At 43.0% G+C, this 13,446-nt stretch overlaps 1 protein-coding gene and 1 long non-coding RNA gene across 9 annotated transcripts in view; one reads left to right on the forward strand and one right to left on the reverse strand.

Moving 5' to 3' along the window:
• The window catches only part of TDRD12 (tudor domain containing 12), a 72,850-nt gene extending 62,907 nt beyond the window's left edge, over positions 1-9,943 (reverse strand). For 4 of the 8 annotated variants that reach the window (XM_072967267.1, XM_072967268.1, XM_072967269.1 and 1 more), the window contains exons 1-2: positions 9,587-9,730; positions 9,313-9,445 (exon numbers count right to left, since the gene is read on the reverse strand). In XM_072967267.1, the coding sequence (XP_072823368.1) occupies positions 9,313-9,381 (69 nt within the window). In that variant the 5' untranslated portion in view covers positions 9,382-9,445; positions 9,587-9,730. The other 4 variants (XM_072967270.1, XM_072967273.1, XM_072967266.1 and 1 more) reach the window with 4 other exon arrangements.
• On the forward strand, positions 8,927-10,335 carry LOC140698106 (uncharacterized). The gene is made up of 2 exons (XR_012075564.1): positions 8,927-9,706; positions 10,024-10,335. It is a non-coding gene; the product is annotated as an uncharacterized lncRNA (long non-coding RNA).
• The last annotated feature ends 3,111 nt before the right edge of the window (positions 10,336-13,446 follow it).

Genomic DNA, 13,446 nt, shown 5'->3' on the forward strand with positions numbered 1-13,446 from the left:
CGCACGATTCAGAGCAGCGTTTTCAGTATTTGTCTTCCGTAAGAAAGAGAAGGAAATATGAATATACATACATTCCGTTCCCGTTAACAGAAAGAAATGATGGCAGATAAACCGGAACGACTCCTCCCTACAGGAGGAGCCAGGAATGGGGTAGGAGGGAGGGGGCTGAAAGCCTGACTTCTCTCACTGAATCTTGTTATCTCTTCTAGTCAATCTTTTTCATCATTGGAGAAGAGATACAAGCATCAAATGAGAAGTTAAATTTGAATTGAAATGATTAGTAAGAACTCGTGATTTTTCAAATGTATTTCCTGCTGACTGCAAGGGCCTGAAAGCAACGGCATCCCAAGATTTTGGAGCCCAGACAGCAGGTGACAGGAGTACTGGTGTTCACAACAGCATTCCTTCTATTTTTCAGAATGTGTGAACATTTTTATAATAAATAGTTATAAGAAAGAACGGCTGCCATTCTAGTTCCAGTAACGGCAGAGTGGTTTTTATGGACTGAGCCACCTGCAAGTCACAATGATAAATCTGGGAAAAAAAATCAGAAAAACAATTTGAAGGCACTAAGAGAGACCAAAAGCAGGTAGGAGATTCAGTCCTTGGAAGGAGGAGATGTCACTGTAACAGAAAAGAACAAATCTGACTCCATATTAGATCTGTTCCTTTGGCTTTAACCCTGTGCCCTGTTTTCCAGGCTTAGTCTTGCTAGCTCTGCACCTTTTGTAAAACAATGTTGCCTTTAGCCTGAAATATACAGGAGAGCCTATTCTCAAGGCTCTGACCATTAAGGATGTTAACACTTTTGTGCTTATATAAAGATAACAAAGTGCAGAATGGAAAATAAGGTAGTTTTCTTGGAGGTTTACAGGGACACCATGATCTGACCCAGGTGGACAGCTGCAAGAACAAAGAACTCCAAGAACAAAGAATTCCTACACCAAGAAGTATGCAACAACCAAGCACACCCCCTCCCCTTTTTAGTATAAAAGGAGCCTGAATTCTGACTTGAGTAGGATGGTTCTCCAAGACAGCAGTCGGCCATCCTCTCGGTCCACTGGCTTTCCGAACAAAGTCATTATTCCTTGCCCCAACACCTCGTCTCCCAATTTACTGGCCTGCCGTGCAGCAAGCAGAATGAGTTTGGACTCGGTAACATCACTGGGTGAGACCCATGTGTATATACAGCTTTTTGCTGAGAAGAGGCCCCAGTCCAGGTGGTTGGAGCACAACTCAAGCGGAAAGCCACCATGTTTGTGGCTTCAGGGACCTGAGGACAGAGCTGGGGCTGCCAGAGCAGCTGTAAATGAAGGGGAGAAATTCTGAAAGAGAGCCGCAGAGGGGAGAGCCCTGAAGTCTGCATACAGAAACCTCTCAAATCCTTGGCAGAGCCTGAACAGCACAGGTGAGGCTCCAGGGAGTCCTGAGAGAAGAGATGGCGGGAAGGCCAAAGAGAACCGCAGGGCTCGACACCAAGAGGCCACCCAGAGCCAGCAGCATCAGGCCGCGTCCCTGCTAAATGCCGCCTGCTGGGAAAGCTCAAGGCTGCCGGGAGAATGACTTCTGTCCCAGCCAACACCCTGACCCAGGCCCCTGATCTTCCTTTCCCACAGCATGTCCTAGAAGGGCTTCACTTGTGGATCCTCCCTGTCCCTTTGTGATTTGCATCTATCTCCTACTACTCAGGAGCAGTCCTTCCCGGGGACCTGAAAGGACAGGCCAGGTCTCCCAGGCTCTGCGGAAAGCCCGAAGCCTGACGTCCACAGCGAGTGGACACAGCTGCTCATCACAGCGCCACTGACCCGTCCTCTGTCAACTTCCCACTGGAGCCCCCTCTCGCCCCCGCTCTCCCTTTGACGTGCCCAGTTACCTCTACGCGAATAGCAATGGAGCTCAGCTCCCTCCCCTACTGTCAACAGTCACTGACTAACATCTGTTTTCACTGCTTCAACCAGTGTCCAGCTTTGATCCTCTCTGACACCCATCACAGGAAAATGGAGTTTGGAGCAAGAGTCCTGCCAAGTTAAGAAGGCTCTGTAAGCACCTCAGGGCCCCCACAGAACCCTGCAGGGCCAGGCCTGAGGAGTAAAGACCGTGTTGCAAGACAAAGAGAAAGTGCTCTATCAACAAGGACAAAACCAAAGAGGTGCTCCACAGCAGGCGAGGCAAACAGTGGCTCCCCATCACCATACCCAGCATAGCATGGGCAACGCCAGGCAGGCTGAGAAAGTAGAGTGTGCTGCATGCCCAAGGCATCCAGCCGACAGAAAGTGAACCCAGACTGCCCGGATGTTGACCTGAACAGGCAGGACTTAAAAGCAATTATAAATATGATGTTCAAAAACTTAAGGATAAGATGGCTACAGTGAGTTTGTTTTTTAAAAAGGAGAATCTCACATAACAAATGGAAACTATAAAACAAACAAACCTTCGGAAAAGGTTAATTCTACAACTAAAAACTGAAACACGGGCCCAGATTGAGGTGCGGAGCCCCTAAGTCAAAGCTGTTACGTTTTTGTTTTGTTCTACTGTAGCTCTTTTCCCCTCTCCTGAAGATTTATTTTATTTAAAAAAGATGCTCAAAAAGCCCCGGAAACCCTAGAAGTGCGGAGGCAGGGCAAGGAAGTCAACTAGCTAGGGAGGGTGGGTGGTTTTTTGCCAAAAGCCTTGGATGGAGCAGATGGAATCATCTGGTGCCGTCCTGAGTGGGACCCCAGAGTATCTCCTGTGTGGAAGGGTCCCTGGACTTGCCCAGCCCCACCCCCCTACCCCCCGCCTTCAGCCATGTTGCTGGCAGAGGCAGAGAAGATCAGAAGGTACAGCCCATTTCTGACTGGAGAGGGAAACTTGTCAACTGGCTTTGCGGAGAAGATTCCACCTTATGCTCACAGTACATCATCTTTAGCATGTGCTAGGGTATCACATTTTAAAAGGCCAAAAAAAAAAAAACCACTGTAAAATACTTGAATGAGCTTGTATTGTAACATTAATACTACTGAGTATCTGCTTTCCAGGCTGAAGTGATTCATTCATTATTCTAGTCCTGCTTTAGTCCTTTGCAATTTGTGGTAATTAAGCTTTTCTTTTTAATACAAAAAAGTATAAAAATAAAAATTTGAAAAGGCAGAAAAAAAAAAGCCGAAACATACAAAATAAAAAATTTATTAGTGAAAAAAAATTTATCAGCGGCATGCTCACCACTCCTGTTCAACATCGTGCTGGAGGTCCCAGACAGCACAATGAGACAAGAAAAAGACTTGGAAAAAGACGCAGGAAAATTGGAAAAGAAAGAAAATTGTCTCTATTCACAATAAGAAAATCACAGTAGAAAATTCTAAGGAGTCTATAAAAAATATACTAGAGCTAATAAGTGACTTTAGCAAGGATCCAAGGTACAAGGTTATATAATAAACTCAAAAGTGTTTATATTCCAGCAATAAAAATTGGAAATTTAAATTTAAAGCACAGTACCACTTGCAACAGCATCAAATAACAGGAATTACTGAGGAATAAGTCTAATAAAATAAGTGCTAAATTTGTTATGCTAAAAGGTACAAAACACTGATGAAAGAAATCAAAGACCTTTAATACAGACATACTGTGTCCATGGAATGTTAAAGATTTTGATTTTCCCCAAAATGATCTATAAATGGGACTCAATTCCAGCAAGAATTCAGAAATCAAGAAACTAATTATGAAATTTTTATTGGAAAGGCAAAGGAACTAGAATAGTCCATACAATTCTGAAAAGGAACAATGTAGTTGGAAGATTCAAACTATCTGATTTTCAGTTACTATAAAGTTGCAGTAATCAGAACCGTGTGGTCCCGGAGAAGGCACACATACATAAATCAACAGAAAAGAAATAGAGCCACATATATATGGTCAACTGATTTTCAATAAAGGCACAAAGGCAATTCGATGGAAGGATGATAGTTTTTTCAAAATATGATGCAGGAACAATTAGACATCCATAGGCAAAAAAAAAAAAAAAGAAAAAGAAACTTGATCCAATCCTCACACCGTATACAAAAATTAACTCAGATGGATCATTTATCTAAATGTAAAATAAAAGACTATAAAAATGTCTACATGGGGAGGGTGGGTATAGCTCAGTGGTAGCATGCATGCTTAGCACGCACAAGGTCCTGGGTTCAATCTCCAGTACCTCCATTTAAATAATAAACAAATCAATAAATAAACAAATCTAATTACCCCCAATCCCCCCAAAAAACAAATAAAATGCATTTTTAAAAGTCTGTAAGACATGGGGGGAAATCTTTGTGACTGTGGGCTAAGCAAAGATTTCTTAAGATATAACACCAAAAGTATAATTCTATAAGCAAAAATTAATACATTGGTCTTAATCCAAATTTAAAACTTCTGCTCTTTGAAAGACATTGTTAAGAGAAAGAAAAGGTAAGCCACATACCGGGAGAAAATATTTACAAATCACATACCCAATGAAGAAACTTCATCCAGATTATATGAAGAACACTACAAACTCAATAATAAGAAAACTAATCACCCAGTTAGAAGAATGGGCACATCTGAAAAGATACTTGACAAAAAAAAAAAAAAAAAGATGGAAGGATGGGTGGCAAACAAGCACGTGCTTATGGGAATGCAAAATGGTACAGTTACTTTGAAAATGTTTCTCACAAAATTATACAGGTAACCTTACTTATTTAACCATGAAATGAATACTTACATTCACACAAAAATCTGTTTGCAAAGTTTCCAGCAGCTTTATTTATAATCTCCCCCATCCAGAAACAAACTCAAAAGGCCTTCAGCTGGTGCCCGCATAAATAAACTGTCACATATCCATTCAATGGAAAACTGCTCAGTGGCTTAAAAGACAGACACGTGCCACAACATAAATGATTCTCCAACGCATTACAGTTAAGTCAAAGCAGCCAGACTCAAAGGCTGCAAAATACTGCATGATTCCATGTGCATAATTCCACTTTTATGACATTCTGGAAAAGGCAAAACTAATAGGGACAGAAGACAGATGAGTGGCTACCAAGGACTAGAGGCAGGGGAAAGAAATGACTACAAAGAAGCACAGAGTCATTCTGGGGGGTGATGGAACTGTTCTGTATTTTGATTGTGGTGATGATTACATGACCATGCATTTTTCAAAATTATCACACAGTTCTACATTAAAAATAATTAAAATTTATGGGTAAAAGATGTCAGGCAAATATGGCAAAATGTTAAAATCTGACAAAAGTAGATGTGGATGTCCAACTGTTTATAATATTTTCCATACTTTTTTGTATGTCTAGAGTATTTCCTAATAAAAAGTTAAGATTTTTTAAATTGTTTTTAATCAAAAGTAATGATTTTTTTAAAAAGCTTCTTGTCCTCTGATGCGTGCAGTTTTTACTAAAAATGTTGAACGTGACCACAACCATGAGAAAACAGAAAAATCCAACTTGAAATATGTTTTGCAAAGCAACTGCCCCTACTCTTCACAAATTTCAATTACATCAAAGATACAAAAACAAAAACAGGGAACTGACCCAAATTAAAAGAGAGTAAAAGGCCATAACAATTAAATGCAATGTATAATTTTTGATTGGATCCTGGATCAAAACACATTATAGAATATATTATTGCCACAACTGGAGAAATTTGAGTATGGACTATATACTAGAAAATAGCGTTGTATCAGTGTTACATTTTTCATGTGTGGTAATTGTGGTTATGTAAGAGAAAATCTTTGTTCTTAAGAAACACATGCATAAGTATTTGGAGGCCACCACTAATTCTCCAATGGTTCAGCAAAAGAAAGAAAACACTTTTATATACATATATTTATAAAGAAATATGCAAGTATGGTAACTGTTGAATCTAGGTGTAGAGTATATGGTTATTTCAATACTGTTTTTATAACTTGTTTTTATGTTAGAAAATCTTCAAAATATCAAGTTGAGGAAAGATGTTTCTAAAAAATTTTTAAGGTATCGTAGGTACTTTGAAGTTGCTAGAATGTTCCATTTAAAAAAAAAATCTGCTTCTATGAGCAAATCTCACTTCTGGGTATATATTCAGAGGGAACTCTAATTTGAAAAGACAGATGCACCCTGAAGTTCATAGCAGCACTATATACAACAGCCAAGACATGGAACCAACCTAAATGTCCACTGGCAGATGACTAAGAAGTTGTGGTTTATTTATACAATGGGATACTACTCAGTTATAAAAGAGAATAAAATAATGTCATTTGCAGCAACATGGATGACCCGGAGACTGTCATTCTATGCGAAGCCAGAAAGAGAAAGAAAAATACTACATATCAGTCAGATGTGGAATCTAAAACAAAAGAAAAAAGAGGACACTATGAACTCATCTACAAAACAGAAACAGACTCGCAGACATAGTAAACAATCTTATGGTTACTGGGCATGGGGGGAGGGGATAAACTTGGGAGTTTGAGATTTACAAATGTTAGCCATTATATATAAAAATAGATTTTAAAAGAGTTTCTTCTGTATAGCACAGGGAATATATTTAATATCTTACAAGAATCTTTAATGAAAAGGAATATGAAAACAAACATATGTATGTATTTAGTATGTACAGGCATGACTCAGACTGTGTGTACATCAGAAATGGACACATTGTAATTTTCTGTACTTCAATTTAAAAAAAAAATCTGCTTCTAAAACCTAAAAAAAGGAGGCCAGGTTCAGTTTCACTTCAGAACAAGTGGTTCAAGTTGCAGTTTCTTCCGTGCACTTTACCGGGTGGGGATGGGCTCACAGTTTCTCCCACCCCAACCTCTTACACCACATTTGAAGCCTGCTGCTTACCCACAGCACCACAAGGCAGTGTGGCCCACACTGCGGGCATCAGCTTTATAGATTTTTTTTCCCCTGGATATCTAGATTATTCCAATTGAAAAATACTACCCACATAAAATTTGGTCCCCTTTCTTTCCTAAATAATACTTGGCCCATTTTTGGCCATGTTGGCCTGAGAATTCCCTGGACAGTTACTGCTTCAATCACAACCCAGCGTCCTCTGGGCAAAGCAGCTACCTGGTAAGCAGCTCTCGCAGGAAAACCACTCCTGAAATTCTGTGATTTCACTGACAGTACTGAAGTCACACAGGTCAGCCAGCAGAACAGCTGTTTTCACACGAGTGAGGTCACAGCCTGCAGCTTTCAGGATTTCATCTGTGTTTCTAAGGCTTCTTTATCTTCTTCTGCCACCCCTCCCGGCACAAGCTGTCCCCTGGAAGGGTTCGTGCCTAGCTGTCCTGAACTGCAGACGGTCCTGTCGTAAAACAGGACACACTTGAACATATCCTGTAGTCTTGACTGGAAGACTAATGGTCTTGAGGCTGTCCCGGTGCTGACCACCTTTCTGATCAAGGATGACGCAGCTAATCCTTTTCTCCTCTGCAGCCCCTCTGGGTCTCACTGCATTCTGCCTTCCTCACTCCCAGACCCAACTGCGTATGGCCTGGGCTGCTTCTTTAACACGCATTTTCAATCAACACCTTCTTTAGCCTCATCCCCACAGGTTTGTAATGCTAGGCGTGATATTTTTATTTCTAAAATATGTTACAAATACTTAACTGTCAAAATTTCTTAATTTATTTTTGATCGTGATTAAAAAAACACATGAAATTTACCATCTTAACTAGAGTCAGTGGCAGAACTACATTCATCCTGTTGTGCTACATGGTCGCCATCCATTTCCAGAACTTTTTTCATCTTGCAAAACTGAAACTCTACACTCAGTAACTCTCCATTCTCCCCTCCCCTCTGCCCCTGGCAACCACTGTTCTACTTTTTGCCTTTATAAATTTGACTAGTCTAGGAACCTCATATAAGTGGAATCAAACAATACTTGTCCTTTTGCTTCTGGTTTACTTCACTTGATATGGTGTCCTCAGGATTCATCCACACTGTTGTCAGGTTTCAGAATTTCCTTTCTTTTTAGAGCTGAATATTCCTGCCTTGCATGTATATACTACATTTTGCTTACCCACTAATCTGTTGGCAGACTCTTGGAGGAAAAAATTTACCCCTGTAAAAGCTAAATTAATCTGGAAAACTACAGCTAGTACCAGTACCACACTTGAAAAATACTCCTATATTGCATAGAAAATTTGCTGAGTGTGAGCACGGTAAGAACCGGCAGTGGGGGCAGATCAGAACTAAGAGGGTAGAGAAAAGGGTTCTTGGGTCTAGCCGAGTAAAAAGGGGTTTCCAAACTAGAGGCAGTGAGAGTCCAGCAACCCGTTCCAAAGTTCTGCCCCAGTGGATTTGCACATGGCAGCATCTGCATCCCTTGGAAGAGCTTTGTGTTTCTAAGGAGAAATCGGACTAGTGTATTTAGGGAGGATAGTAAAGAGAAGCTTGCCACCTGTATCTGAAAATCCTAAAGGTCCGAGAGCAAATCCTCCGTGTAAATCAGCTGCTTCAAACGCTTGTGAATCTCTGCTGGTATAAATTACACAAAACAGGAGGAGAGTTGATGCTTTTTAAAATGCTATCATGTCTCTGCTCTACCCACTTAAATGTAACCTTTTTTTTTAAAAAAAGTTATTTATATTTCCTTTTCCCAGTACCCAAAATCCACCCCCTTTGCTCAGGTTTGCGAAAACTCCTTTCTCCAAGAACATCGTTGAAGACACTACGCCTTCCCAATCTCCAGCATCACTGCGGAGCAGCTCTCAGCAGACTCAAAGGAGAAGCTGCAGCTGTCCGGGTAGCTCGGCAGGCCCCATTTCGGGCGAGCCCCGCCGGGCCTCCGGCTCAGAGGACGCAAGCCCCGAGGCGCCTGCGTAGGGAAGGGGTGGCCGCCAGCGTCCTGCGGCGCGAGAGGGCACGGGTCCCCACGAGTAAGGCCGGAACTGGCATGTGCTTGGACGGAAAATACGCTGTCCAACGGGGCTGGGGACCCGCCGGAGAGGATCTGCGTCCAGGGAGGCAAAAGGTCAGAGTCTCCGTGTCCGATGGAGCGGGCGCGCAAAAGGGCCCTCACCTAGCGCCGACCCCAGACAGGGTGCGTGGGAGAAGGGGTCAGAGTCCGTCCCTCCCCCTGAGGTTCTAAATACAGGACACTTAGTTAAATCTGAATTTCAGAGAAACAACGAATAACTTTTTACTCTAAGTATGTCCCAAATACTGTATGGGACACACCTGAACTAAAATTTTTGGTTGTTTATCTGAAACTAAGAGTTCGGAGTCTCATCCGGCACCCCTTCCCGCGGGTCCGCACGCTGGGCGGACCCTGAGAGGGAAGCCGGTGACCGGCCGGGCCCCGGGCTTTGCGCTCGCTCACCTTCAGCACCAGGACCTGGAGCATCTTCCCCGCGCCTCTCGTGCCACCGGATGAACTCGCCCTGAGCATATGCGCACCGCTGCGGCCGCGCCCCTGTCCTGGCCTCCCGGTTGCTGCTCACTCGCAATGAACTCTGAGGGTGAAATCAGGGTCTCATGCACTGCCGGCCTCCTCCCTCCGTGGAGACCGCACCTTGTCCCCAGGTCAGCACCGCGGAGCCCGCGCGCCCAGCTTCAGGCTCCAGCCCTGCAGCCTCCGCCCGCACGCTACGCACCGCAGACGACGCGCCGTCCTCCAAACTAGACGCCGCAGCGGGCACGCTCGGGCTCCCGTACCGCGCCCCAGCTGCCTAGCCTCAGCTCGAGCGAGCCTCGAAGATTCCACAAACCGCGTGGTGAGCCAACCGCCCAGACAACTGCCGCCGCCCCGCGCAGGGGACAGGGTGGGGCGGCGTGGGCGGGGCTGCGGGGGCGGGCTGTGGCGGAGCCGCGGGGCGTCACGTGACTCGCTCCCGGGCCCGCGACCCTCAGGGTGCGCAGGGACGCCCGTGTCCAGATCTTACCCGTCCCGTGGAGCCATGGAGCGGGGTGGCTGCCTAGGAGACCCTTACCCTTTCCTTCTTGGCCAGCGTCCACATGGCTGCCTTGGGGTTGAGGAAGAGTCCCTGATCCCCGGCCTTGTGTATTTTTTGTTGTTGTTAAATCACTACAGGGTTCTCTAAATTTTCAACACTTGGAGACCTGCGGTTTCTCACCTGAAAATTGGGACTCAGTAGTTCTCAGAATTAGATGAGGTCACACTATATGAAACAAAAGACACCCAAGAAGCGCTCAAGGAGGGTTAGCTTTTACTACAATCTCAGGACTCCCTCCAACACTTGAATAAGCCAACAAACAACGAAGTGAGAGAATATTCCTTAAAAGTCAAAGGAACCCAGTTTTTTTTAAAAATGTGCTGGGCCTACATGGCCTAGATGAATTCTTTAATATTTCAACTGTGAAAAAATAAAACGTCTTAAGCTCTTGTCAAAATGTGTTAATTTGCTAGTAAAGGAACCAACAAGATGGCAAAAGATTGTACCCGTTTAGAAAGAGCATGGCAATCGTGAGGTTATATACTTGGGGAACAGAATACTCACAAAAGCAACCAGTTTTAAAGTAAGTTTGAGTTCACAAGGTCAAGGAAACGTGCTTAAAGTCTCAGGCAGGAGAGTTGGAGAGGAGAGAGCTGTGCTGAGTGCCCATCAGGAGGAAAACACAGCTGCAACGTACATGAAATTCACCTGTTGCTGAATTGGGCTAACGGAGCCTCACCCCCAATCAGGCACCTGGCAGGACCAACTTAACTGAAATCTCCAGACCTTATTAAAAAATGGGAAAGGACCAGATCCGATTTAAACGGGAGGTCCCAGACATTTCCCAAGCCCCAAAGAAGATGCAGAATACAGCCCTCTCCCAGTTTTTAGTATGGGGTCAACATTTTTTTCCTTTGACTAAATGCCATGCTACCATATGGAGTTTCCCAAACGTTTTCACAGCATGGCTCACAGAAAATAAAAATATTTATACATCTTACCGGGATGTGGAGTCAAGACTGCTGCAACGGGGGTTCACTGTGTGGGGCTCCAGCCACTTAGGCCTTTTGAGGCTAAAGGGGGTCAATATCTCTACCTGTCCCCCCCCCACAACTAGTGGGAAGCACTTTGAAAGTGGTGAAAAGATAAGAAGATGAAACATAAAGAGGTGGAAAGATTCCCAATGCATTTGTATAAGATGGTTAAATTCTGCTACCAAAATCTGACAAAGATAACACAAACAACTACAGACTAATTTCATTTACGAATGTAGGTGCTGAAATCCCAACTTTAAAAGACTTTTGAAGTTTTGTCTCTTATACATTTTTGCATAAATTGAGAGGGAATGAACATTGCAGTTACGGCATTCAACCCAAAAACAGAAGCCCGGTGTCTGCGCAGGGGTGTTCCTGGACACCTCAGTAATCTCTTACGGACTTGGTCTATCAGAGAAGGCCTTGTTCATGGTTCCCACTAATATTATACATGTCACATTATCCTCGTTTCTAATGTATTGTTTTCATAGCCCAATACTGTGCTATTCACACAAGATTCTCATATCTTCATTTTTAGTTGTATATTGTCAAAGTCCATCCCAAAAGAACTCTAAGCTCTTCTTGCTTTGTGTTTCCCTCTTTTTATTTTTAGCCTTCTTGCAGAATTGTTTTTAAATAACTTTTATAACTAGAGCTTAATTTTCCAGTTTTAGTTGAGAAATAATTGACATATAATATCTAAAGTGTACAACATAATGGTTTGATCTATGTATATATTGTGAAATGATTACCATAGTAAGTGTATTTAACATCCATCACCACACAGTTACAAAATTTTTTCCCCTCGTGATAACTTTTAAGATCCACGCCTTTAACAGTTTCCAAATACACCATACGGTACTGTTAACTACACTCATCATGTTGTACATTACATCCCTAGAACTTATTTATCTTGTAACTGAAAGATTAAATCTTTTGACCACCTTCACAACCCCCCACTCCTACCCCCATCTCAGGCAACGATAAATCTGATCTCTGTTTCTATGAGTTTTTTTTCAGATTCCACATATAAGTGAGATAATACAGTATTTGACTTATTTCACTTAGCATAATGCCCTCAAGGTCCATCCATGTTGTCACAAATGGCAGGATTTCCTCCCTTGTATGACTGAATAGTATTCCATCATATATTGACATGTGTATCTCACACGGTCTTTGTCCAGTCATCTGTCAGTGGATACTTAGGTTGTTTCCACGTCTGGCTATTGTAAATAGTGCTGCAATGAGCATGGGGGTAGGTATCTCTTTAGGACAGTGATTTCCCTCCCTTCAGATATACACCCAGAAGTGGGTATCATATAATAGTTCTTTTTTTTTTTTTTTGAGGACTCTCCATACTGTTTTCCCTAGTGGCTATACCAGTTTACATTCCTACCAACAGTGCACAGGGGTTCCCTTTTCTCTACATCTTCGCCAACAGTATTTTCTTTTCTTTTTTTCTTCACATAACAAGCAAGTGGTGAGGAGTCCAAGTCTGGCAGGCAGTTCTGCCGACATCTGGCTTCTGTCTCTGGGTCCAAGGTAGCTGTTCCAGTTGCCACCACCTCCAGCCAGTGACAAAGGAAAAGACAAAGTGCAGGGCAAGCAGGTTCCTTTTTAAAGGACATGACCTAGAAGTCACTTACATCACCCTAGGAGAGAAGAGAGTCTGAGAACAAGTACTAGGGAACCCTCACATCTAAAGGTCAGTTACAGATGAAATTAAAGAAGACAGAGGAGGAGTGGCTAAGGGGGAACAAGCAGGAGTGGAAAACTGTCAGAAGCTGCAGAGAGGCTGAAAAAACAGGGGTTTGAGGAGAGAGGAGAAACTATGAAATAACTCTATGTACCCATATATGAGGTTGCCCCCCCAAATTATCCCTCAGAAGTCTCCTTTTATTTGCATCCTCTCATATTATAGGGCACTCCTGTTTTACTTTTATTAACAAAGAACTGGAAGGACAAAGACATATTAGCCTGAAATATTGATGCCAGCCCAGTTTTGGATTCTTACGGAGGTCATTCAGCAGCTGACCTTACTCTGCCTCCTCTGTGTGAGTAAAGCACTGTCCTACCCAGTGCCTGGCTGTCCTGTGGTTTCCTTAGTGACTATAATCCCAAGATGTGATGGGCATATGTGTTCAGACTTCTGCTTTTGGTAACAGGCAACATATGCCACCTGCTGGAAAAAGAATCCGGTCCTGCTCCTGGCTATGGCACTGACTAGCTGTGTGAATCTGTTTCTCAGTTTTCTCACAAGCGAAGTCATGTTCACTGAGGTCTCTTTCGACGATGACATTCTATTTTCTGTGAGAATGAAAGAATATTATGCCCCAGGTGAAAAGTCAGTAAGGAGAACTATAGATTCAGAAGCCAGATGGAATATCAATGGTATTTGTGGTTCTCAAATTTTATATATTGGAACCATTTACTGAAGACAACAGACTTTCCTCTAGATCAGAATTTCTCAACCTTGGCCAGATGATTCTTCGTCGTGGGTGGCTGTCCTGTGCATTGTAGGATATT

This window comes from Vicugna pacos, chromosome 9 (genome assembly GCF_048564905.1).
Source record: "Vicugna pacos chromosome 9, VicPac4, whole genome shotgun sequence".
Lineage (NCBI taxonomy): Eukaryota > Metazoa > Chordata > Mammalia > Artiodactyla > Camelidae > Vicugna > Vicugna pacos.